The following is a 24,811-nucleotide window of genomic DNA, read 5'->3' on the forward strand; positions in this document are numbered from 1 at the left end:
GCAATTAATGCAAGAGTTGTCAAAATTCATTAAAAATATCTTGCGATTAGGACAAGGTTAATGCCTAGACGATATTAGTCAGTAAATAGGACGAGGACATGCCCCTTACAATACGGTTCAATCTAATCACTTGTCTTGGCAAAGTTTCTGTGACACGGTTGTCTTTTATGGTTGGATGGACGGTGTCATCTAGCCTCGCGTCTAAAATGGATGGTGGGCTGGCAGCTATAGTTGGGAAATTAAAAGGAATAAGAAAGGGAAAGCACAAGAAGAAGAAAGAAGTATTTTAATTATATATGATGATATCTAGAGTTGACTCTCTAGTTAAGCCTGGATTAGTCCTAGTTTTGTTGACTCCACCACCTCAGCCCATAATATGTCCGATGCTACAGGCCAGAAAAGATAGCTGATGATTATTACATACATATCTAAATTTATGCTTTTCTGGTGAAGATTCTTTTTTTTTTTTTGAAATTTTTTCTGGTGAAGATGAACATCATTGTTGCGCGTGCGTATATATATCAAAATATATCAAATTTAAAAGCTCTTAATTAACATAAGAGTATGTGTGTACCATTACACGATATCACATGTTTTATTCCCAAACATCATAAGAAGCCTTTAATTTCCTTAGCAGACTTAGCTATTGCCGCGTCATCAATAATTTCCTTCGTTTTTACTGCCTAGCGTGCGTAGTCAGAAAAGGCTGTAAAGGTGTGTATGCGAACTCGGAGGAGTTTTAAGTAAGTTGCCTCCTACTAATCACCATTATAGCGCTTTGGTAGGAGCTGTGCCCTGTGATAGTAGCTCGGTTGACTTCCAGAGCCTTGGGATAATGTGACTGCCCATTAGTTAAACCCCTTATTTTTAATAACAAAAAAAAAGGATTTAATGAATCTCGATTATTTTAGAAATGAGTTTAGAATCGTCTATTAAAAAAAGTAAGACTACGTTTGATTTCATAGTAGGATTTTAAAATCAGATTTTGATTTTGAAAAATAGTAGTATAAATAAGGTCCATCATTTGACTTTGTATGAATTAATTATTTTATTGTGGAAAAAGTGGTATAAATAGGACCCACTCTTTGACTTTATATGAGTTATTTTGTTTTGTAGTGGATAGAATTAAATTAGAATAATGATTTTAAAATAACATCTTAAAACCAAACAGGGCCTAACTCTTTCAATTTTGACTTTTGAGTTTCTTCTCCATTCATATAATTCAAACATGAGATCTTGTTTGAGAAAGGATTGCAAAGCTACCTAAACTAGCCAATATTGATGGAATTTCTTCTTCTCTCTTTTTTTTTTAAATTAAAAAAACACTGGTAGACCGTTTTACGATATATAAGAAATGATAAAATAAATCTAAGTAATGATAATCGAATTTGAAAAAAATTATCTTTTTTCTCAATCCAGTCTTTTGTTTTCTCTACGGGTGGATTCTACGTGTAGGACTAGAGAGGAAACGTCTCATGCTCGCATGCAGCCACACTGTGTTGAGGCGATCTCCTCTTTCCACACTTGGTCCATCTCTATCTTAGTATCTTTCCCTTCTCTTTTCTTATTATATTCTAGGGAAAAATGATTAGCTGTGTATTTGAGAGCATAAAAAATAATTATTAAAATTGCAAGTATTTTTCCACTTTCAATGTGAATGAGAAATTAACGAGTCATGATATAATTAAGCAGAATAGATATATATATATATATATATATGTATGTATGTATGGCTACGTATAAATTATATTTGAGAATTATTATGAGAAAAGGAACGATATGGAACCGCTCTCTCTGAGAAGTTTTGCATCCCTATATTTATCCTTCTTTTATTTATCTACTACGCCAACTTACGTGTCCTTCTTGTAAGTTAACATTGAGAATTTTATTTATTACGATACGAGGAAAAAAAAAATCCATCTCTAGATGTTTAAAAATGTAGTCCTATAAATAGCAGGGACTCCACTCTCTTTTATGCACGAGATATAATCGATCAAAGTAGAGATCTGAAGCTGTTATACTAAGCAACGAAACGGTTTAGCAAGTTAGAACCAAGACATCGCCATGTCGAAGGTTGTAGTTGCTTCGTTTGTACTTTGCCTCTTGCTTCTCCATCAACTTGCATCAGTCGAAGCCGATGATCAGATGGTAATAATCGAAAATCATAGTTCCTTTACGTAATTTCGATTGTATTTGTTTTTTTATGTTAAACATTTTAATATTGAGAGTCCATTAACAATATATGTATGCAGCAAAATTATAAATTTAAGTTGAACTTCTCTCCATAAATTCAATGTGCTTGTCGTGTCCACTTATTTTTCATTTGATGCATGGTCGATGAAGGATCGAACCGCGGAAGCGAAGAGCGACGTTTCTGAACAGAAGATAGGTATGTGAGTCTATTCTTGTTTATTTTCAGGAAATATATGTTCCAATGTATTGCTTCAGATTTTCAGCTTGATAAACAAAGCTACATAATTTGTTGCGCATCAGACTGCAAAGCGGCTTGCGCTGCTAGGTGCCGGTTAGCTTCGAGGCAGAATCTTTGCCATAGAGCCTGTGGAACCTGCTGCGCCCGGTGCAACTGCGTGCCTCCAGGCACATCTGGTAACCGCGATGTTTGTCGTTGCTATGCCACGATGACCACTCACGGCGGCCGTCTCAAATGCCCTTAGGAACTCTTTGTAGTAGACTGCTCTCCTGTATATGCATGTCTTGATCAGTGTGGTACATATATATAGTTTTTTTTTTGGTAAATCAGTGTAGTACATATTATGTAACGAAATAGAGAGGTGGTGGATAATATAAGAAAATTCCTTCTTGTAAAAAATTATAATGTAATTGTGAAATAGGAATTCCCTTTTACCGGTAGAAATCCTCCCATGTGAAAAGTAATGAAGTAAACTAAATAAAGCTATTTGTACCCCAAAAAAAAGAAAAGAAATTAGGACTGTTTCCTTTTACTTAATGGAGTAGTAAGGCTGTGTCTATGGCATGTAAGTGCGTATAAATGTATCTGCATAAGATGTACATATATGAATCAATTTCGGGTTAGTACACGTGATTTATTCAATATTATCAATTTTACAGCGACCTTATTTTATTTATATTTTTAACTTCCCATTGTAGCTCTTTATATATTCTCTTATGTAAAGATGCCATCAGATTGATTTTTCCGGCTCAAGCGATTCTAAAATTGATGCTAAAGGTTGCTTTCAAACTACTATTATCACAGTTGGAATAATTCCAAATTGTAATATCAGAGTCTGCTTCAGTAAATTGTCTTTGTATACGTGTTAAGCCAGCTTAACATTTCAGTAAAATGCTACTCTTAACCACAAAAGAAAAGAAAAGAAAAGAAAAGAAAATATATATCTTACACCGACGTATGGGAAAATACATTGCCTCCACTAAAAATGGATATTTATGGTCGAAAAGAGCTCGATTATTAAGAATCGAAATTCGAATGCCTCCAAAATGCATTTTTCACATTAAATAGTGTAATTTTTAATAATTAAAAAAAAGCATACAGATGATCCATTGCGAATATTGAATTTGCAATCTCTTAACATGAGAACGTGCATAACTACGTGCATAACTGTATTATCCCTCTTCTTCAATAATAAAATTTAAGAGGAATTTTAACATGAAAACGTTCGTAACTGCATTAGCCCTATTCTTCAATAGTATAACAAAGAGGAATTTAACCGAAGGAGAGGATAAACGATACAGCGTATGCGTGTAAAATATTCCCTCCGAATACAATCATGAACCACGAGCAATAGACTTCTATCAGAACTTATTGGAAACAACCGTCCTGAAATTTTCGAGAATAATTCTGTCGTATTTTTCACATGATATTTCTAATTTATAGGGCTCCAAATTTTCCCATGAAATAATTAACATATATAGAACACTTCACACCGATTACATATAAATGGATCCGGTTTGATGGTGACCATGTGGACCCGGAGGACAGGGAATATATATAATTGTTAGGTTTACTTGTATAGACAGTCAACAGATACAAGGTGATAATCGGAGCAATGGAAATTGAGGCAGAACTCTGATAACAGAGATATTTTTTAACCAGGAATGAAGTTATTATGTTGATTTTTTTTCGGTCGGTGATTTTATCGCAATCAAGTGGTTATTGGTTCACATTCACTCAGATAGCGATGCAATTGAGTGATACCTAAAATTGTGCAAGCTAGCTATAGTAATTAGTCGGCATGCATGGGTAACCTTCTACTATAGATATTCCTTGTTTTCTTTTAATTGTGATTGAGCGCATACAAGTCATATCAAAGATATGCTGGAAGGCTTCTTATTCGAAGAGCACTCCTTAGTGAACCGACCCGATTTGATCTAAAATTGATCAGAACACGTTAGACTTTCAAATATCATACAAATGGCATTTGAATGGGCGTTTAAAAATCAATATTTACAAGAAAGAGGTGAAGTTCAATGGCAAATGCCTTAATTTGGTAATTTAAAAATTTCATGTTTAGTTCTCGTAATGAAACTAAATGACTATTTTATTATAAAAAGGTTTAAGGTGCAATCATTTTAAAAATAAATGTATCATGCATATAAGTAAATTACTTAAAAATATAGTAAATTAATTTAATTTTAAAGTAAACTACACGTCTTTTGAGGAAATTCAGGATGGGGCCACATGGACTCGGGGGCAATTGCTCACTGGAAATTTGAAATTTTCAATTTTTGCCCAAAAAATAATTATTCTAAGTTTTGCTCAATAATAAGAATATGAAATTGATATTTTGTCCTTACCGAAAGCATTATTTATGCATTATTCATGTTAATTCATATTTTTACCCCACTGAATCAAAATTTTGACTTCATTTTTGAGTAACTTACACATATTTTGAAAAACTAATTGGGATAAATTACTTAAAAATCCCTTTATTAGTTTTTTTTATATTGTATTTATAGGTCTTCTTTATCATCTACGAAAATAATCAATATTAAAACTTTAATTATTTTAGTGTTTGGCCGACATTTTTCTTGTCATCAAGGTCGTTGGTCCCAACTCGAGCATCTTTAAGAAAGAAAAGATGAACTCTCTGAAGGTCTTAAAGTTTAAATAATCTGTTCCGTTTTTAGGGATGAAGATGAACTACTTCAGAGAATCTTTCTTCTTCTTCTTTTTTTGTTTGTTTTTTGGTTAACAATCACATAAAAGTCAAATCAAACATAAAAAAAATATCTAATTACTGTGTCCATGTCCCACGTTATAATAATGCATTGCCAGCCGCGTACGTACTATGTCCCTCACTTCTCTCTCTCGATCTCTCTATTGATCGCTATAAATAGGAGCTACCGTCTCTCAGGTTTATGCACTGAAATCTGTACTTAGCAAGCTTAAGATATAACTGGCATTACCTCGTACTTGTTCACCAATTTCTCCATAGTCATGGCCATCTCCAAGACTTCTGTTGCCTGTTTCCTGCTAGTCGTTTCCGTCCTACTCGTCCAGCAGCTCGTTGAAGCCGATGATCGTAAGGTAAAATCAAATTCTTCCAGTGCTGATCGTACTGTATATGTGATCACTCACTAGCTAGCAGATATTTTACTTCTTCTCACACATACGTAAATCATGCACACGAAAACCTTCGGCCTATATTTATCTCTTAGCTTCGATTGATTTTATGAATTATGTGCAGGCCACCGAGGGGTATGCTAGGGGAAGCTCCCCACCTCAAAAAATAGGTATATGTAAAATCTATTGTTATATGCCTACATATAATTAAACTTCTGATTCCTCAGGAGAAATTTCGTGGTATTAATGTCATTATTATTAATATCGACAGATTGCGGAGGGGCGTGTACTGCTAGGTGCCAGTTATCATCGAGGCCGAGGCTGTGCAAGAGGGCATGCGGGACATGCTGCTCTCGCTGCAGCTGCGTACCGCCGGGGACTTCCGGCAACTACGATGCCTGCCCCTGCTATGCTAGCCTCACCACCCACGGCGGCCGGCGCAAGTGCCCTTGAAAATATTATCGATCCATTGCGACCTCTCAACCTTTCTATATATATTTTTCTGTCTCTTAATAATAATAATAAAAAAAAAGCAACGTAAACGTTTGGGCACCCGATTTCCTGATCGGATGTACTTAGCAAGTAGGATGTCCATATATGGTTTCATGAAGCAGCGTGCTTATGTATGATGTATAAATTTTCTCAAATGGAGTGTCCTGTCTTTTGTCCTTTCTTAGCTTTTGCCTTTTGCCAAATCCCCCCTCTCTCTTCTCCAATAAAAATATTAAAAATTCTACTAATTATCCACAAAGGGTTGGCCAACTAGGTTTCATATGAGCTAATTTTTCAATTATAAGAGAAGTTCATTGCCTTAATATGATAAAATAAAAATCTTAATAGTTAATGAAAGAGCATCAATAATTTCACAACGAGAATTGAACCTGTAATTTCTTGATTGACGGATGAGACGTGCATTGCACCCTCTTTCTCTCCATGTGAGCGAACTTTTACCTAATATAAATTCAAAATCGATTTAACATATGTCGAAAAAAGAGTCGAGTTGAAACTTGAGCGGAGCTTAACTTGACTAGAAGGAGGAATTATCACTTTAGGCCCAAACATGGAGAAAATCAGAACCCTCCCATTTTCCAAGTTAACAAAGGCCCAAATATTCGTGGAGTAATAAAGCCCATTTTAGATCCCAAAGGGGAAGTCTCATGATGTATATAGGCTTATGTGTTCATGGATGAACCTATATTGGACACGAACGCCACCAATCCCGATCAATATTTACCAATTACTATCCCCGGTGGCTTTAGATGACGCGAAGAAAAATGGATTTGTGCGGGTTACTTGGACTAGACAAGTTCGTTCATTTGGTCATTGCCGTTCACATTCTAATAGTCCATGCGGTATCCGTGCGGCATTTTAATCTCTATGCTGTATTAATAGAAGATGAGAGACACAGTTTGGGAGAAAAATACTCTCACGTTGCATTCAACTGCAGGTTTACATCAGCACATATACACTTACTGAGAATAGGAAAAGATAAAGTTTGCTAATTGCCTATCTATTCACAAGGGAAATGGAGTTAGGTGAAAGAAGAATTCGGAGGAGAATCTGCTCATACAATAGAGGGAGAAATATCCGAACGGACTCCCTTCACAGTATTAACCCTTAAACTAAACCTCCTTTCATTATATATCAGGCCCTACTTCCACTTCCTTGCAATCATGATTTTCAGTTTTTACCGTGTAAGGAAAGGAAATTTGCCAGCAGAGGACTGCAAGCAACGTTCATCTTTCTTGCTGGGCCATGGAAGTAGCTCCGTGGGCTGATTAAGGCCGACAACATGTGATGTGAGTGAGCTCCTAAATGGACCAACCGGTTTGAGTTCTATAGCATGTTTAATCATTTGGTTTCACAGATGCAATTTTCCGGCTCTTCAATCGGCTCCTCGCACATGATTCGACTCCTCTGGATTGATTGAACACCAATGTTTTTGTGATGAGAATATGTGGTATAGGATTAAGAGTTGCCTTCTGCTTAAACACTAAGCATGGGGAAATGTCGCGTCCTCTTCTCATGTCCTTCCTCTTCCCTTCTCTGGTTTTCTAACTCATCGGGAAAAGAAGACAATTTAATCATCCACCTAACCCCACCCCCCCTCTCCGTAGACACCTCTATATAATGAAGAACACACATTCTCCTCTTTTCACCTGCAACAGATCATCAGATACAACCTCGGACAATTGTTCCTCTGGCAAATTGAGAATGGTATTCTTCAAAGGTTGTGCACTGGCCTTGGTTCTCTTATCACTCCTCGCCATCGGTCCTGCCCAAGGTGACCATATGGTAAACCAGATATGATCGTGTTAATTCTTTCATTTCACTTGGTTTAATTTTGATCCATTCCTCGCAATGAAGAAAAATGTTTCTTGTCACGATGAGCAGCTGGGAAGTAATTCTTGCCCGGTGATCGAGTTGAATTCCGTCAAGGACAACGCGCCGAGTCCACCTCCTCCCAAGATAGGTACTTTTGCAGTATTATGAATCACGCCGAAATCTCAATGCTGGTCTGCCAGTAGCATGAAATTCTGCTATACATGTCTCATGATATTGTGTATGTATGATGTGTCTGGTTCTTATGAACAGACTGTGATGCGGCATGCTCAGCTCGGTGCAGGCTATCGTCACGACCTCATCTCTGCAAGAGGGCATGTGGGACGTGCTGTGAGCGCTGTGATTGCGTTCCTCCTGGAACTTCAGGGAACTATGATGTCTGCCCTTGCTATGCCAATATGACCACCCATGGTGGCCGCCACAAATGCCCCTAGGCAAGGCTGCAGACTGTACGGTTTTATCATATGGGCGATGAGAGTTTATTGGTCATGGCGTGCATAAATTACACCAAATAGTATGCATATACACACACTCGTGTACGAAGTATCATTATACATCTGCATTTATGATATGATCCCAATTCGAAATACGATTATCTGGTAGGTAAGTACTAGGTAAGTTCTTCGGTTCTCCACATTTCTTGATTTCAACTACACGAATAGTATACGTCAAGCGCATCTTTGAAATCTTACCATAGCCGGTTTAGCCATTTAGGTTTAAGTATGCTTCCTAACGCTATCCATACTATTATTCTTGACCCAAACCTAGCTAGCTTGGTTCGGATTTGATCGCTCAAAATCTTCATGCTAGTAATTTAAGCCAAGGATTCAGGATCGGGCTACACCTCCGAAAGACAACTCTTGTAGATGGATGGTCTGATTCTCTCATAGTTTTTTTTGGTTCAATTTCTCTCATAAATTAGCCAACTACTTCCATAGGACGCCTACAATGCACCATAAGAGGGAATGTTAAGCGATGACATAAACTGGCTTAGTGAAGTTTTCCTGTTATAAGGCGATGGCCATTGCTTGATTCCCTCTTCAATCCTTGATTAGAGCATGACATGAGCTTGCCTGCCACTATCATCAGACTGTACTTATCCAACTCATAGTACTAATTTAAAACTGAGGACTCCCTAATTATGATAATTTTTTGGTAATCTTATATTGTCACGTCAAGTGAGAAAACACTGATTACATTATAAGAAATAAGGGAATAAATATTAATCACTCGCATAATTAGCATAAAAGTTATTAACGATAGAAACTAAACGTTTTATTGATTATTATGTTTTTATAAGGTAGAATCATTTAAAATTTTCTCTTTTATTATTGTTTACACTCATTTTTGGCACTTCGTGATGAGTTGGACCTTGACGTGTCATGGATCAAATAAAACCCGCGAGACTCCATGGACGCAGCTCATGATCGAATTATTGATGAAACCCGACCCAAAACCACGGTAACACCTGTTTTGGACAATCGCATGAGGATTGGCATTGCGGGTGGCGCCTGTGGATTATTTCCAGGCTAAAGCCATATTTCGTCCATATTTGGTGGCTTTCATTTTTCTTACATGCGAATGATCCCGCGGAGGAAATAGAAGATTGCATAATCAGATAAATGGAGAAAGATTATTCCATTTTGGTTGACTAGAAGATGCCACATTGGGCGGAGAATATACATGGCAGCAAAGGAAAGAGGTTATGGACCTACGTGGACGACTTCTTGGAGCTTGTTTCGTAGGATATTCACCTGTAGGTGGATTTCCATTTTATTTATATTTCGCTGCTCTATTTAGATCAATAACATTTTCCGATTACGTGAATTATTTCTCACATAGTCCTAGGGTTAGCTAATTACCTAGGTTAGTCGTTTATTTCCCGGTTTTTGTTGTCTTGGGCGACACTCATGCTTAGCTTATATAAGTCGAGTTTCTTTATTGTAATTCTCCCATTCCGCACATAAAACAACTACGCATATTATTTTTCCTATCTTTATCTTTATCGTACTCGCATCTTACGTATCTAAATTCACCACACTCTTTACCTTCCATACACTAAACCGCATTCCAAAGAAACCCTATTGACCTTTTAGGGTCACCATATCACCTATCCCTCGGCTACCACATTTAGTCTTGGCTTTCGGGTCAAGGCATCCGTCGAGCTTTAGAGAGCGAGGCACTACGCACTAGATCGGTGAGGACGGCTGGTGGTTTCGCCACCTTACTATTTTGGGAATGCGCCTAGCACGCCTGGCATTCTAACCGCCATGCACGTGTGCTGGAAGGAGGTCCGCGTGAAAAAGAGGTGGAACAACTATACACGTAAGTATCCACTCCTTATATACCATCATCTTTTCGAGATTTGGATGTTCCTTGTTTCACTAATAATTGGTCGGGCGAGGGAAATTTAATGGGAAAAAAAATCGATTGAAACTAATTCCATAGATAGGCGTTAAGTAAGGACCAGAACATGCCTACATTAAAATGTGAAAGGACTACTAAAATGTAAAAAGAATTTATTGATGGGCTAAAATTGGTGAGCCATCAAATTAGATGGTAAGAAAATGAATAAATCCCTCCAAAATAGTTTCTGGTGAGACTACATGGTATGGTACTCTTAGTTTATCGAAAAAAAGGGAAGACATTAGACATACCCCTCGATAATTGATGGTCCTCACAATGAGATACTTCCAGTTCGCCCTAAATCTTTGTACCGTAGATAAAGTCGATCCATATAAGACGCAACTTATCGACCGTTGGCCCGACTCGTGCTTATGTTTCTTTTCCGAGATACTTTTAAATCAGTTGGAGGTTGACAAAAAGCACCTGATATTGAAAAGACGAGAAAAGGTCACGCACTCTACGTGACGAGGCCCACGCCGCTGTGGAGGGAATTCAATTTCTCCCTTGCTCTTCCATCTCCCCTATATCAATTTAATCGTCATCAGCCCCGCCGATTAATCGCCGATGTGATCCGTACATTTGTATAGAACTCCTCTCGGTCTCACTCGCTTCTACCCCCGTGGAAAACGGAAACCCACTCCAGGGCCCCAACCCGGGAGGACCGCAGACTACACCCGCTCAGCGCGTGCGAAGCACCTCCCCCATCGGAGCCGCCTCATTGTCACGTGAATTACACGTTCCCACCGTGGAGCGTGGGGCTTTGGTATATTCCCCACCAGAAGCGGTGGAAAGTGCTCATGACAGTCCTTCCCGCCACGTGGCGGTGATCGAGGGGGTCTTGCAATGACAGCCGTTGATAACATGGCAGGATTAAAGTTCGGTTATGCTTTTATTCCTGAGAGAGGGATGAAGAGCGTTAAAGTTAACCGTCCTCTCTAACAGAAGTGAACGGTGGGCCCGCGGCTAGTTCTAGCCGTCGATTCGGCGCCCGTAGGTAAAAGATCCGTCCGACGTGGCCGACACGTAGGAATTCCCCCGGTGCTCTCCCCTCTCCAATCCGACGGCCGAGAGGGGATCGAGGCTTGGCGACCGTCGATTGAGTAGTGGGGCACGAGGAAGTGGAAAGCATTGAAGAAGGATTTATGGGCAGAGGAGACGAGTGAGAGAAAGACTGAGATAGAGAGAGAGAGAGAGAGAGAGAGAGAGAGAGAGAGAGAGAGCTTCGTTTTTTCCGTCTTTATGGAGACTTGTTGAGGGATGAGGAAAAGTGGGATTTCTCTGTTGATTGCTTTGCTACCTCTGCTCCTCCGGGGAATCTTGAATGGGTAGCTAGTCGGTAGCCGGCTGCTCTGTTTTCGAGGAATCTTGAATGGGTTTTTCCTGCTCATTGCGGGGCTTTTTCTTAGTGGGAATCTGAGGAGGAGGAAGATGCGCTCGAATGTGTGTGAAAATGCAGAGTATATCGCCCATTTGGGGTTCGATCGGGTGGATTATCTTTCTTTTCATAATCGCGAGGGGATAATCAGAGGGATAATGCATGGTTGGTTCTGAAGAGGATTGCGTGCTTTAAGCGGACTCTGTTTCTCCCCCACTACTCTGCCTGCTCTGCTCCTCCTACATTTCAACTTCTGGAAGAGACGGATTGAGATCTTCTGGTCTTTTTTGCCTTTTCGAGGATTTTTCACGGTTGGATATTGAAGAAATTGCAGAATCACTCTCTCACTCTCCTCCCTTCCGTCCGTGCTTTTTATCTCATTCTCTCTCTACTCTGTCTCTCTGTCTCTGTCTCTGTCTCTCTCTCTCTCTCTCTCTCTCTCTCTCTCTCTTGCTTTATTTCAAGAAGAACCTGATTCTCTGAACACGAGGAATGAATTTGCTCTTTCCTTGTGCTCTTTTTCACTCTATTATATCTCAGTGGTCATCTCTCTCCTCAGTTCTCTCTCTCTCTCTCTCCACCCCCCCCCCCCCCCCCCCATCTTTCACTCTCCTTAAGCTCAGCTCTCATATTCTCGGAGAAGAAACCGCAGAGATATCCGCCAACTTATTCTGATCCCCTCTCTGCTCTCCTGAAGCGAGAAACTTCCCACCCTGTTTACCATTTTCTCTCCTCAACTCCCACACAGAATTTCCGGGTCTCTGCTTCTTGCCTCGTTGGTCTGTGATTCAGGGGGCTAACAACCTTCAGTGCTGCTGTCCGAGACAGAGCTCGGATTAGGGTTCCAAGCTTGATTGATTCTGGGCCATCAAAGCCACTATCAGAATCATCCGGCAGAGCAGATGTCATTAGCTCTGTCCTTATTATCACAGCTCCCCAGAAATGGACAAGGCTCGAGACGTGAGGAGGCGACACTTCAACAAGCGATCTCCTAACTTCTCCTCCCCAGGTAAATTTACTGATTTATTTTTGTTTGAGAAAAATAAAAAAAAAAATCTGCCCTCTGATTGTCCGGTCCAAACAGTCGACCTTTCTTCTCTGCACAAAGAAACAGAGGTTCAATTGTTTGTTCCTTTGTCGTCATCTCAACATTCTTAATTCCTCCTTCGGCTCCTTGTGTAAAGAGCTCTCGCGATAATGCGAGCTCATATAGTCTCACGCTGTTGTTTTGGTTCTTGTGTGTTCTCAGAACTTTCGGAAGGAGACGTTTTAGCTTCGGAGAAGACGAGGAAGGAGAGGTTCCAGAAGCTGAGTTTGGTGGGCAGAGCCAGTTCGAGCTTCCCTGACGGGCAGAAATCAATGGAGCCGGTTGAGGCGTCCGATAGAGAGGAAGAGCCCCGTGCGGTTGTTGGCCGAAAGAGATTTAAGCTTCCCAGAATGGTAAGCAATGCAATCGATCCATAGAAGCTTGTATTTGTTGCCAAAATCAGGTTTTCACATTGACCAGGAAGAATTGGATGAGCGAAATTTTCGTTTTCGCGTCATTAATGAGTGGAGTTTGGGGCCTCCTCTGGGTCCGCCCTGTACTGCGACTGTTGTCCCACTGTTGCTTCGGTCGGTTGTGACACTAATTCTTTTAGGACGACAAGTCATTGATTCGTCTCTTGTTATCTTACTTTTTTATTGTCTTCCCCTTTATTTCTTCTCATGGATCTATTCTTGGTGTAGTTTCTGGAAGATCGTAACTTGGTCGAGCAGGCTTCGGTCCCCCGGAAACTCCGGTCAGGTACTTCACATGGTCGAAAAGTGTTGGCTTTGATTTCTCCGAACTGTGTTCCTCTCCCTAGTTATTCCTGGGTTTGGCTATAATGCGGTTGGTGGGTCTGGACATGCTTGGAGGTATGCAGTGTTGGAAACTGCTTAGTGGGGGCGTCAGAGGAGGATCTTCTCAGAAGTTTCCCCTTTTTTTTTCTTCTTTGTTTTTTTGATAACTGAAGTTTCCCCATTTTTGTTTTGGCTTTCCAGTTGATGGGGTGGATTGGGACCGAAGCAAAATTGAGATCTTTTTTCGCTTTTTCTTTCTTTTCATGGACGCAAGATTCTGTGTGTTTTCTCTTTAATAAAATGATTAATCATTATTAACCAACAATAAGATAACATTTCAGTTCGTGCAAGGTCTCATGGTGCAATTCATTCTTTCGAATGATGGGCCTTTTCTTTGAGGCTCTGCCTCCTTTTTGTCTGAACTCGACTTTTAGAAAAGATACTTTTGCTTTCCCTGTGGCCAAAAAAAGCGCTTTGAATAGGAAGAGAGAAATGTTTGCAAAAGAAGAAAACTACATGAACTGCTGGGGGGGTGAAATTTTTGGGGGCTCACTGTACAGACAGCTCACTCTGGCATTTTACAGCCATGAAGAAGCGAAGTCGGGAATCTCTTTCTCCTCCTATTCCCAACTCGAAGAAGCAGAAGCATTCGATGAGTGCAAGGGGATCTCCCAAAAAGGATGGTGCTAAGAAGACTAAAGTGAGCTCGAGTCTCTGGTTTTGGATTTTTGGCCTTTGATTGAGAATATTGAGGGTGGGTCTATTGATGGTGACACTTGGACTTTCTTTTTGTAGAAACAAGGGAAGTCAGGGTCAGGCTTTACTGGCCCTATCACGAAAGATGAGGAAGAAGTTGTGGAGACATTGTATGCTTTAGCTGGGATGTTCTTAAACGACCGTGACTCTTGCTGTTGCAGCAGACGAGATGATGAGTCTTCCCCAGCTGACACTCCGACTGTCCCTGGAGGAACTGAGCCATCGACTAATTCTGCCAGCGGAGGTTGTCGGAACTTTCCCCATAAATATAATCATCATTAACTTATGCAAACTTATTGTGTTCAAGAAGTTAAGTATTTAAACATCAAATTTTCAGCAAAGGAAGAAGAGCTTAAACCATCAGTCGCTTCATATAATGAAGAAAGATCATCAGAAGAAACTGCAAGAACCTGCCCTCCCGATGGACTGGTAACTCATCAACAGCCGGAGTTGTTAGATTGCAAATTGTCCAGCAAGGACACGGATACGAGGGCAGAAATTGATCTGCAAACAACAACTTCACAATCTCGGAGTGAGAAGAGCAATGAAGTGCTGCATGCCTCTGGCAATTTTGGGCTTGCAGCAGAGCTTGGCCTCGATGCTCAGTGAGTAGAAATATATCTGGAGATGCTACATAAGATGCTAATGGCGATGTGGTTATAATCCCAGTATTTTCTTGCTGTCAGCTTGAAAAAACCTGAAGAAATGGACAGATCACTTCCTTCAACAAAGCAAGAAGATAAAGAGGTAACGGTGAGCAAAACTTTGAAACATCTTATAATGCATGTCTATCTCTGTGGGACCTCTGAATAGTATATCTGAAAATATGCGTTACGTTTCAGGTGGCAGTTATTGGAAATCAGCTGGGCCTACACCACAAGAGTGAGGACAGCCAGAATAATGGTAGAATTTTTTTCATCTTATTTACCATAACTTGCCAATTTTTACTTATCCCCCCTCCCCCCCTCCCCAAAAAAAAAAAACGATTTTTTTTTAACTTTGGTCTTATTTGGTTCTTTAATGTATAAAGGTCCAGTGTTGTGGCCAGGCCTGTTATCTGGCTCCCTCTCACAGGATGTTCGTAGTCCATCAGAGTAAGTATTCTTCAACCTTGTTTTAGTTTGATTTAGGTGTTCCTACCATTGGTTTTTTGTTTTTTTTTTAATCCACACGTTTATTCTTTTTTTTGTAAATTTATCCAGTCCCGGGACGGAACCGGTCCAGTTGAACATAGTCGACTACAAATGTAACATAGTCGAACTGCACTTTGCTCCTGTCGACTATGTTAATTTTGCAGTCACTATGTTCGACTGAACCGGTTCCGGCCCGGGACTGGATAAGCTCCCTCTTTTTTCAATAAATTAGGTTACCGACAAGCAAGATTCCGGCATGGCTCCATGGTGCAGCCTGTTCCAAAAAACCCCAACCAATAGAAAGTGGGAATCCGGTTGATAAGGTAAGAGATGATATGCCGATTTTTTGACCGTATACTATTTGTCCCCGATTTAAGAGAATTGATCAGAGGCATTCGATCCTCCTCTCTGATATATTTCTCATTAAGAGCCTGATTGTGCCCACATTGGATGTTCTGCAGGTCCCAAAGAGTAAGTTCTATAAGATATCACGGAAGAAATGTGTGAGACATGTCTTCATAAGTCATCTAATACATTCTCTACAAATGCCCGAGAGCAACGAGAACCGGCCGCTTCAGCCTGACCCTGGAAGACGGCATGAACAAACAGAGCAACGAGTAAATGCTGTAGGGTCCAACTTTAACGTTTTGAAAAATGGTTTAAGTCAAGCCTTTGCTAGCACGCTAGTCTCTGATTCACAGAGATACAAATATGAAACTAGAAATGCCATTATTCAGCAGAACCGACACAATCAAGGACCAAAGTCGAGCTCCTCAGGGAATGAGGTATGAAGTAACAGTATAGCAGTACTTAAGGTTTCCGTCTTGGCTTCCTCTAGCCTTATCTGTTGTTATTACCTTCTGCAGGGCTTCGATTTCTTGTCTCTCTCCACTTCAGTCAGCGGTCTAAATCAGAAGACCAATGTTCCATACTTTCACTCAATCAACCAACAGCAACATATGTCTCTGCCCCTCTCGACATCAAAAACTTACTACTCACCTTCCTACTCTGACCAGCTTTCAGGAGTGACAACTTCCCGGCAGGTTTGGCTTCATAAGTTGATCACTTGTTTGCCATTTCCCCCCATTAATGGAGTTTAAAACATGGCTGCAGGACAATTATATATCTTTGTTGTGAATTGATCACAGGTCCAACTGCAGCTACCTTCATATCTCGCAAATTCGGGCCGATCCCTTATTTACCGAGGTCCAGTGGTTCTCTCAAAGGAGCTGCAAAACCAACAGATGCTTTGGACTAGCCCAATAGCATCGACTCAATCGAAGCCCACGGGAAACTTGAAGGCTGTCGCACAGTTCCCAACATGGCAAAACGGAAGTGTAGAGTCCCCTGCGACGGTTCCATTTACTGCAATAATTCCTCCTCCTCCACTTTCCTCAATTGAAGTACTTGGCCCAAAGCACTCCCAACTGTTGTCTCAACAGTACCATCATCAGCAGCAACTTCTCTCTCTGAGATCTCCATATCCACCTACAATTTGTCAAAAGACCAGACAACCTTCCCCATTCCGCTCATGAAGAAGCTGTGCCAAGGTTCCACGGGGGAGGTGCATTGTCCTTGCAGCTGCTGTGTAATGAGCGCCTCCAAGGGTAGCTAGTGGGGACGGGAAAATATTAAAGTTGACGGGCAGTCAAGTTCAGTTCAAACGTGACAGTAAATACTGGCCCACTTTAGTTCAACCTTGGCTCGAGAAAGATAACTGAAGTTGAGACTTCAGAGGCTGCATTAGCAGCATCTGTGGGACGCGATGGAACCGTGACAGCATAGTAAGAAATACATAAGAGTTGGGTTGATCTCTGTGAAGTTTTGGTTATAGTTATTGGGTGGGAAATATGTTTGAGAAAGTGAAAGAAAGGGCCATGAAACTGACCAAAATCTCTTTGAAACTGTAAGATATTCCCTCCTACATAGGGAGGCTTCAGTTGTGGCCATATGATCTGAGTCAGAGCATTAATGCAGCTCACAGTTTTCCCCAGTCTGCAGCTATTCCCTCCCCAGCAGTGGACAAATTTCTGTTCCGTCTTTTACGTCTCTTTTTGGCTCCTGACAGATTCCCCAGATAAAAGACATTAAAACCATATTTAGCAAGCAGGAGGTTTTGGCCAATTTGCTGCCAGAGGACAAAGTAAACAGGCAGGACCCAACACATTGCTTTCGTTATGGCTGGCTTCACTGCTCGGTGCAGTTTCGCCATATGCATGCACGTATTGGAAGGTGGAGCCTCCTCATCTCAAGACAAGAGGAAGCAATTTGTTTCATGGTTGCACGTCGGTTTTGTTTTGCCAGTTTCGAGCAGTCAATTCCGAGACGATAAAAGAGTTTTTATCTTACATCACAAGACTTGGGAGTTGGGAGGAATGATTGATGGGTCGATACCAGTAGTGTTGTTCTTGGGTTGAAAAGCCCATTAATTGGATAAAAAGCTAGACCGTGCTAGCAAAATGGTTGACGTGCGCACCTGTGGCCCGTTTCGGTATGTGCCTTAAAAGGAAATGGAATGGAATGAAATTATTATTGTACATACGTAGTTGATGCAGGCATGCTTTGGTTTATTCTCTTTTGATTCCACCGTACTAATTGGGCCATTAGATGTATAATAGAAAATAGAAAAGGGAGTAATTAAGGCCACAACTCACCGGAAAGCCCAAGGTGGAGGGGTCACTGGTTGGTTGGCTCTCTCTCTCCCTCTCTAATTTCAATTCCCCCTTTATACAATCTTACATGCAGGGATATTTGTACGCATATTAGAAAGAGAGAAGGGCTCGTGCTTTTTGAGTGTGCACGCTGATATTAAGAAGCCCAATAGACCCGATTAATTCAGTTCGAATACGGTCAGTCCGTTAAAAGGGTAAAACTCTTCCAGTGTGGATTTTCTTCATTCATTAGACTCGAACTCGAGATCTTATCTTACTTAATAAATAAGCGCCGAATCACTTGAACTAACTCATATTGGCAAGAGAGACTTGTGATTGTGTATATAAATGAGTTACTAATCAACCTTTCACCAGCTTCATGGACACCCCTTTCGTTCTCTTAATAATCAGAACACAACAGAACATAGGAACAGAAACAGAAACACAGGACTGCAAAAACACAAACAGAGAAGAGAACCAAATATGCAGTGAAGTGGACGCCAAGTAAAGAAGCTGCTGTCTCTCTCTACCTTACTGTACTTGTGATATTTTCTCTCTCTCTCTCTCTCTGTCAAGACTAAATATCACTCCTAACCTATAACCAACCTCTTCCTCTGCCCTGTCCCTTTCATCCATCAACTCAAACAGAAAAGCACTTGTTTGTTCCCTTCTTTAATCCCCCTCCCCCCCTCCCCTTCTCTCTCAACCCCAAGTCAATTCAACGACGATGGAGTCATCATCATCAGTTGACACCAGCGAGGGCGGAGCTCTGTGGATCAAGAGGGCGGAGATCGACACTCGAGCCCCTTTCCGCTCCGTCCGGGAGGCCGTCTCCTTGTTCGGGGAGAGAGTCCTGGCCAGCGAGGTCTACACCCGCAGCCCCAAAGACAAAGACGTGAGTCCTGTCTGTCTGTCTGAATTATATTAATCCATCCTCTTAATTCTATATTCTCTCAAACTGTCACCTCACGCTGTCGAATCAAAAACGTCATAATAACTTGGTGGCTGAACCATATATCACTAGTACGTTTTTGGTTACCTCTCCATGAATTAATCTTTTAAAGTCGACGGACTAATGCATGACTAAGCATGTGCCATGTTCTGTTTCATTTTCATTTTTATTTTTTTGTTTCTTGGCTAATCATTGTCGATGTCCGATATCGATCCGTAAGAAGTCTCTGGACTGGAGGGATCAAATTGTTGGTACTATTAGCTAAAAAGTGATCAAGATATGTAGCAACAGCAACAGCATAACCCTCATATGGACCACTCGATGTATATTCATTCGTTCGCTTCAGGTAGAGGTAGAGAATCAATGGCTGCCACCGAGAAGAAAAACTGCTCTGGCCTGCCTTCCTTTTTCTTTTTCAAATTTGATGAAATAAAGGGCACCTTCTACACACACACACACATACATAAAAATATTAGAGAGGAGAATCGGTTTAGTGTCTAATGGATGGGCTTCAATTAGACAAAAGCCACATGAGTCGCGCTACCACGTTAAGGAATGCACATAGCGGGCTACAAAGAGTAAAAAAAAAAAGAAAGAAAGAATAATGAGAAGAAGATCTCCAAAGAATTTGATTTAGTGATTAAAGAGGAGTTCAAGTATTCACCCGATTCTGGATTTAAAACTTCTTGGAGTCACTGAAACGTTTTTAAAGTAATTACTCGTTCTGTGCACCATCGAGAGTTCACGTAGTCTTAGGGATTGAGGCGAAGGTTGAAAATCCTGGGATAGAAAGAAAAGAAAAAGGAAGAGAGAGAGAGATAAAGAAGTACTTTAGCACTTTTACTATGATTATTTTGTTCTGTTGTACGAAAGCGCTATATGAACGTTGTTTCCCGATCAAACGGCTCCATGTGTCGCCGTCCCTGTATATAGAAAGGGTATGACCGATACTAAATTTAGTTTATCGACCGATATATTATAATTCATTAACTAAACGTCTCTAATCAAATCAAATGGATCTCAATCATTGAATATCTGATGGACCAGAACTTATTTAGTATATATTTTATTTATCTACGTCCTAAGAAAATAAGTTGCGTTTATTACTATCCGCTAATTATATCTGACTCATTTCTAGTGTGAAATTACAGTATAAATACAAAATATGGCAAACGGAATGTACGTAAAACAAACATAGATGCATCTGCCAATATTATGTCTTTCTAAAACATAACTCTGTAGGTTCACAATGGAGTTGGCCCCTATGGTAATGGGCACCGTGGTGGTACCGGGGCCGGGGAGGCCGGAGATATAACGGTGGAGCTGGAGGAGACCAAGCAGAGCCTCCAAAAGGCCAGAGCAGAAGGCCTTCTAATGGAGAGCCGCCTCTCCTCCCTCAAGGAAGAGCTTGAGCGTACAAAGCAAGAGCTTCAGCAGCTCAAGACCAACCCCGACTTCTCCTCGTCGTCATCCTCCTTGTCCTCCCTGCAGAAACATCCCGTGACCGAGGAAGACGAAGAGTCCGACGGCACCGAACATGTCAAGTTCATTGAAGATCACCACCCGACCAATAAATTCGAAGTACTCAAAGCCCAGACCGGATCATCCTGCAGTACCGGCAATGATGGCAGCAGCGGCGGCGATAAGGTTGAGTTCCAGAAGAAACGGTACGTTACCTTTGCGAACCCTCCCTCCATGGCCCAGGTTCTCGTCCCCGAGCGAGACACTGTGTTGCAGAGACACCCGTCGCTGAAGAAGCCGGCGAATAAGAAGAAGCCTCTGATCCCTCTCATCGGCGGCATCTTCTCGAAGAGCAAGAAGAATTACCCTGAGGTTCATCATCAGTTCTCATCATCACCTCGGGTCCGTAACTAAGATAATTAAACCTCACAGAACTCAATCATACAGTAATAATTAATCATACGTAGACAATGAGCTGAGCTCCCGGAAAAAAAAAATTGAAGAAATAAGAGAAATTAAGAAAATAATCGCCATTGATCCTCACCAAATCTTTTTCTTTTGTTTTTTTGGGATTTGGCATGATTTTATCTTCAGTAGTTTGATTTACAGCGACGCAATCATAATGTCAAAAGTCATAATAAACATAAGAAGCATTTCTAGTTTCATGTATTACATTTTCCCTTTCTGTTTCCCTTTAGTAACTTTTGTGGTAAACAACTGGAGAGGACTGTCATATGATTCCAATTATGTGTTTTCATTTTCTAGCTTGTATATATGCTTTATGCTGTCATACGATACATGGACCGATCGAGAGTCCGAAACCAAAATGAGAATGTTAGAAAGGGGGGAAAAAGAAAGAATTTTGAACCGAAATGATCATCGAAACGAGTTCCATCATAATTCTATACGAGTCACATTTGTTTGATAATCAAATCGATTTCCACCTTGACCACCTCCCTAGGCAACGGCAATGGAGGTGGCCAAGGTAAGACGAGTCTACCTGATAAAGGCATTGAAAGAGATTTTATACATATAGATCTGTTGGAAATTCTTACACCGGACCATCCAAGGGAACACCGGAATCATTCGACAGGGTCACAACATCCTGCTGAACGAGAACCGTATCCAACGGTGTCAGGACCTCATGGACGGTCCAGTCCATGGAACATTGTTTCCATAATCTCTAGTCCCGCTGATGAAGGTGTCATGTGGGGCACAATAAGCTTTTCAACAAAGCCATATTAATTAATTCGGAAAGGCATTCGACCAAAATCTCCATACGCTTATGCAGCCAATCTCAGTGGTCTATACTCTATCGTGTTAGTTAGAATGATAAATTAGTAAATGGCTCAATTGACAATGACACAACGGTGCATGTGAGATTACATATAAAAAAAAAAAAAACTTCATGAATTCAACGTTCCAGGAGAAGGAAAGGGCAGCAAATATACCGTCGGATATCCGACCTGCTTGTTTTCCAAATCCAAGCACAGCATCTCTATCGGGATGATCTACCGCCTCATAAACGGATAAGACGTTACCGGAAAGCGAGAAGCGACAGTTAGGTATAACCCACTTCTAATTGCATAGTTGTTACGTAGACAAAACATGGCCGAAGATGGAGTTCACGTCTCACTCCCTTTATCTGCTGACCCGTCCCCGAAAATAATAAAGCCACATAAAAGAATGAAAGCTAACGCACGTCAAATTTACAACCACCAGTAGTTCAAACTCCAACTTCTTCCATTCTCGTGCCCCTTACACCTACACCCTACTTTCTGGATGCTTGAATCAGGACCCCGTCGACTCTGTTTCTTTACGGGTCGGAACTGACCGTGCCTTCCTCAATCTGCCCCGAGTTCGACGGAGGGTATCCTCCATGAATGTCTCTTTCGGAGGTGGATCGGGATTCTCATCTTCAGCAGGCGGCACAGCTTCGGTCTTTGCAGGTTCTGCCTCAGCAGGTGCAGACTGGGCCGAGGTTTCCATTGAAGCGGCCAACTTTGGAGGGACTGGAGCTGGCGCTGAAGACACAGGCTTCGAAGGTGCTGGCTTGGGCACATTTGAGGGGCCCGCAACTTCTGTTACTTCCTTTTGGTCTTGGCTCGATGATATACTCGACGTGGGCGATGGTGGCTCCTCATTCTCTACTTGAACTTTTCGCGAAGGTTGGCGATTTAATCCAGCAGGTGCCTGACCAGCCCCGGGGGCTTGTTGCTGAGGCTGCAATTGAATATGAGGAATACGTGAAAAAGAGTTAAAGAGTTAGAATCATAGCATGATATATTATCGAATTCAATCACGCATCATTAGTGTGGACTGGAGCATCAGCCAACGGAGGAAAAACTTTTTGTAACAGTCGGGCCTATGGCTTTCTCAAGCGAAAAGACACCACTATAAATTACTAACAGCTCCCAATAGATACTGCATGCACAGCTATTCTGATGTGATGCCTATGCAACGAAAACATAACATGGAAGCAGACGAGTACCTGAGCCGGGCGAGGTCTAGGCGTTGATTGTGCAGCAACAAACTGCACAATCTCAAAAATCCTTGTCTGACCATAGCTGGCAGCTCTTTGCCAGTACAAAACTGCCATATCTCCAGCCCGAGTTCTCAGCTCCAACAAGTTACGATCAATTTCATTCTCGTGCTTTGCAACATATGGTTTAAAGAACGAATCGTACACATACGTTGTGCCCTGTAATAGGACAGCAAAGTGTAAGGCACCCATGTCAATGCAGAACCAATTATTTCAATATTTCAGATTCTTTTCTCACTACATACCTTTGTTTTAGGATACCAGAGGTATATAAAGAATGCCAACTTCGCCTCACTGTACATGGGAACCCTTCAAAGTAGAAAAGATAGAACAGGATAAGAACAGGGCAATGGACGACAACGCAGAAGCGATTCTATCGCAGCTCACATACAAAACTCAAATGGCCTACCATGAAATGAAAGCATCTCCAACTCTCTCACAGACTGTCAGGACAGCGACCAAAATCCTGCCATTTAATGGTACTGTGAGAATATATCATATGTTGCATAGGTGGACAAGGCATAAACAGTATGACGTGCACAACATACCAATACTGGCACCAAAAGAGGAGTTGCTCAATCTCCGGTTTATTCTTCTCCACAGTCTTGTAGCACTCATACGCCGGATAAGCATAGCCAAAAACCAACCTGAGAGGAAAAAATAAAAAAGGCGTTCAAACACTAAATCTGGTAACCAAAAAATTGACTGTAATGAGGAAGTTAGAATGTTTGATGACGTACACAAGTCCTCTCGTAAGAAAGGATCCGAGCATCTTTGTACTCCTACAATGGCAAAAATTGCTCCAGTTAGATGCAATGCAAATATGATGAATCACGATTCTGAAGAAGACCTTAACTTCAAAGGCCACAGACTCAGAATGAAACTGAGGACGAATAGTTTCAAGATTATCATTCACACTACAAATTCCAATATCTAAACCGGTGCCAGTGGCCAGCTTCTCTCAGGTCAGCCAGTTGCGGTATTATACACTCATCAAACAACTTCCGTGAAAGTATTCCACTTCTGCCACCAATCAAAATTTCCTCAGCAGCAGGGTCAGTTATTTTTCTAGCAATATGATTAGAACCGCTTCCCGTTTTGGTACCCCAAAAACTCCACAAATGACAAGGAAACGCCACAACGGTACTTGTTCCCTAGCTTCCTTCGAATCGAAACAGAAGCACAAGGAACATTCGACGATTAAATGCAAATGCCAGACATCAAAAGAGACATGATAAAAAAGATCTGTCTCAATGGAGACGAAACGTCTGGGTTAGGGCGAAAATGCAAAGTTTCCGATAAAGCAACTCGTGAGCAATCAACCAGCAGTTGACTTCAACAATCTGCTTAGCTCAGAAATCAAATCGGAAAACCGAATCCACAACAAAAATCGACAAACTCGGCATCAGACTCTGCGTTGAAATGCGGAGCCGTGCACCAACATAGCAAGCAAATTGAACAGAAACAAAGGCATTCAACTGGACAATGGTCCGGAAAGGGAAAGCAACCCAGAAATCTGCCAATACCTTCAAATGCTTAATCTAAAACCAGAGGAAGCAAGAAAGAAGACAGAGGACCAGAAATGGACGGCAATGAGAGCAGAGCTTCAGTTCGACAATGGCGTGAAAAGGTCAGAACCGCCGCCAGCTAGCACGAATCGGCACCGTTGAAAGGCCACGGCGAACCGTTACGCTGTGTCGGCGGTGACCGAGAGAGAGAGAGAGAGAGAGAGAGAGAGTGAGAGTTTTGAAATCTATCTACTATCGTTCAAGCAAGAGACAGAGAGAGAGAGAGAGGGGGAGAGA

The 24,811-nt window shown here is 41.3% G+C and overlaps 6 protein-coding genes across 7 annotated transcripts; 5 read left to right on the forward strand and 1 right to left on the reverse strand.

Moving 5' to 3' along the window:
• The first annotated feature begins 1,785 nt into the window (after positions 1-1,785).
• Positions 1,786-3,093, forward strand: LOC116196196 (snakin-2-like). The gene is made up of 3 exons (XM_031525803.1): positions 1,786-2,148; positions 2,344-2,389; positions 2,494-3,093. The coding sequence occupies exons 1-3, from the start codon at positions 2,065-2,067 to the stop codon at positions 2,673-2,675; spliced, it is 312 nt and encodes a 103-aa protein (XP_031381663.1). The 5' UTR covers positions 1,786-2,064; the 3' UTR covers positions 2,676-3,093.
• Positions 3,094-5,305: 2,212 nt separating this feature from the next.
• LOC116192886 (gibberellin-regulated protein 1-like) lies at positions 5,306-6,239 on the forward strand. The gene is made up of 3 exons (XM_031521577.1): positions 5,306-5,527; positions 5,688-5,733; positions 5,835-6,239. The coding sequence occupies exons 1-3, from the start codon at positions 5,438-5,440 to the stop codon at positions 6,014-6,016; spliced, it is 318 nt and encodes a 105-aa protein (XP_031377437.1). The 5' UTR covers positions 5,306-5,437; the 3' UTR covers positions 6,017-6,239.
• Positions 6,240-7,301: 1,062 nt separating this feature from the next.
• On the forward strand, positions 7,302-8,495 carry LOC116192885 (gibberellin-regulated protein 11-like). Its single transcript, XM_031521576.1, has 3 exons — positions 7,302-7,858; positions 7,958-8,036; positions 8,159-8,495. The coding sequence occupies exons 1-3, from the start codon at positions 7,694-7,696 to the stop codon at positions 8,338-8,340; spliced, it is 426 nt and encodes a 141-aa protein (XP_031377436.1). The 5' UTR covers positions 7,302-7,693; the 3' UTR covers positions 8,341-8,495.
• Positions 8,496-11,477: 2,982 nt separating this feature from the next.
• Positions 11,478-17,393, forward strand: LOC116208738. 2 transcript variants are annotated; one of them, XM_031542291.1, is made up of 13 exons: positions 11,478-12,696; positions 12,937-13,127; positions 13,416-13,473; positions 14,096-14,211; positions 14,307-14,511; positions 14,605-14,872; positions 14,954-15,020; positions 15,110-15,170; positions 15,298-15,361; positions 15,633-15,723; positions 15,862-16,185; positions 16,267-16,443; positions 16,549-17,393. In XM_031542291.1, exons 1-13 carry the CDS (start codon positions 12,630-12,632, stop codon positions 16,933-16,935), a joined length of 2,076 nt encoding a protein of 691 aa, XP_031398151.1. In that variant the 5' UTR covers positions 11,478-12,629; the 3' UTR covers positions 16,936-17,393. The 2 variants fall into 2 exon arrangements, with proteins under 2 accessions (XP_031398151.1, XP_031398159.1); XM_031542299.1 differs by having other exon boundaries at positions 14,954-15,014.
• Positions 17,394-18,663: 1,270 nt separating this feature from the next.
• LOC116208753 (WEB family protein At1g75720) lies at positions 18,664-21,225 on the forward strand. Its single transcript, XM_031542307.1, has 2 exons — positions 18,664-18,946; positions 20,246-21,225. The coding sequence occupies exons 1-2, from the start codon at positions 18,779-18,781 to the stop codon at positions 20,876-20,878; spliced, it is 801 nt and encodes a 266-aa protein (XP_031398167.1). The 5' UTR covers positions 18,664-18,778; the 3' UTR covers positions 20,879-21,225.
• Positions 21,226-21,824: 599 nt separating this feature from the next.
• On the reverse strand, positions 21,825-24,811 carry LOC116198511 (putative HVA22-like protein g). Its single transcript, XM_031528711.1, has 7 exons — positions 24,533-24,811; positions 23,747-23,788; positions 23,555-23,653; positions 23,416-23,472; positions 23,252-23,315; positions 22,956-23,165; positions 21,825-22,687 (listed from the first exon to the last, which is right to left on the reverse strand). Exons 2-7 carry the CDS (start codon positions 23,776-23,778, stop codon positions 22,256-22,258), a joined length of 894 nt encoding a protein of 297 aa, XP_031384571.1. The 5' UTR covers positions 23,779-23,788; positions 24,533-24,811; the 3' UTR covers positions 21,825-22,255.

This window comes from Punica granatum, chromosome 1 (assembly GCF_007655135.1).
Source record: "Punica granatum isolate Tunisia-2019 chromosome 1, ASM765513v2, whole genome shotgun sequence".
Classification (NCBI taxonomy): Eukaryota; Viridiplantae; Streptophyta; class Magnoliopsida; order Myrtales; family Lythraceae; genus Punica; species Punica granatum.

Bases quoted from the DNA above. Each gene is read 5' to 3' on its own strand.
- LOC116196196 (XM_031525803.1), top strand. From the start codon at position 2,065: ATGTCGAAGGTTGTAGTTGCTTCGTTTGTACTTTGCCTCTTGCTTCTC. The intron at 2,149-2,343 runs GTAATAATCGAA...TGGTCGATGAAG, and splicing joins TCGAAGCCGATGATCAGATG to GATCGAACCGCGGAAGCGAA. The intron at 2,390-2,493 runs GTATGTGAGTCT...GTTGCGCATCAG, and splicing joins CGTTTCTGAACAGAAGATAG to ACTGCAAAGCGGCTTGCGCT.
- LOC116192886 (XM_031521577.1), top strand. From the start codon at position 5,438: ATGGCCATCTCCAAGACTTCTGTTGCCTGTTTCCTGCTAGTCGTTTCC. The intron at 5,528-5,687 runs GTAAAATCAAAT...AATTATGTGCAG, and splicing joins TTGAAGCCGATGATCGTAAG to GCCACCGAGGGGTATGCTAG. The intron at 5,734-5,834 runs GTATATGTAAAA...TAATATCGACAG, and splicing joins CTCCCCACCTCAAAAAATAG to ATTGCGGAGGGGCGTGTACT.
- LOC116192885 (XM_031521576.1), top strand. From the start codon at position 7,694: ATGAAGAACACACATTCTCCTCTTTTCACCTGCAACAGATCATCAGAT. The intron at 7,859-7,957 runs GTAAACCAGATA...CACGATGAGCAG, and splicing joins CTGCCCAAGGTGACCATATG to CTGGGAAGTAATTCTTGCCC. The intron at 8,037-8,158 runs GTACTTTTGCAG...TCTTATGAACAG, and splicing joins TCCACCTCCTCCCAAGATAG to ACTGTGATGCGGCATGCTCA.
- LOC116208738 (XM_031542291.1), top strand. From the start codon at position 12,630: ATGGACAAGGCTCGAGACGTGAGGAGGCGACACTTCAACAAGCGATCT. The intron at 13,128-13,415 runs GTAAGCAATGCA...TTCTTGGTGTAG, and splicing joins GATTTAAGCTTCCCAGAATG to TTTCTGGAAGATCGTAACTT. The intron at 16,186-16,266 runs GTATGAAGTAAC...TACCTTCTGCAG, and splicing joins CGAGCTCCTCAGGGAATGAG to GGCTTCGATTTCTTGTCTCT.
- LOC116208753 (XM_031542307.1), top strand. From the start codon at position 18,779: ATGGAGTCATCATCATCAGTTGACACCAGCGAGGGCGGAGCTCTGTGG. The intron at 18,947-20,245 runs GTGAGTCCTGTC...ATAACTCTGTAG, and splicing joins GCAGCCCCAAAGACAAAGAC to GTTCACAATGGAGTTGGCCC.
- LOC116198511 (XM_031528711.1), bottom strand. From the start codon at position 23,778: ATGCTCGGATCCTTTCTTACGAGAGGACTTGT. The intron at 23,473-23,554 runs GTATGTTGTGCA...ATTAAATGGCAG, and splicing joins CTCTTTTGGTGCCAGTATTG to GATTTTGGTCGCTGTCCTGA. The intron at 22,688-22,955 runs GTACTCGTCTGC...ATTCAATTGCAG, and splicing joins CTAGACCTCGCCCGGCTCAG to CCTCAGCAACAAGCCCCCGG.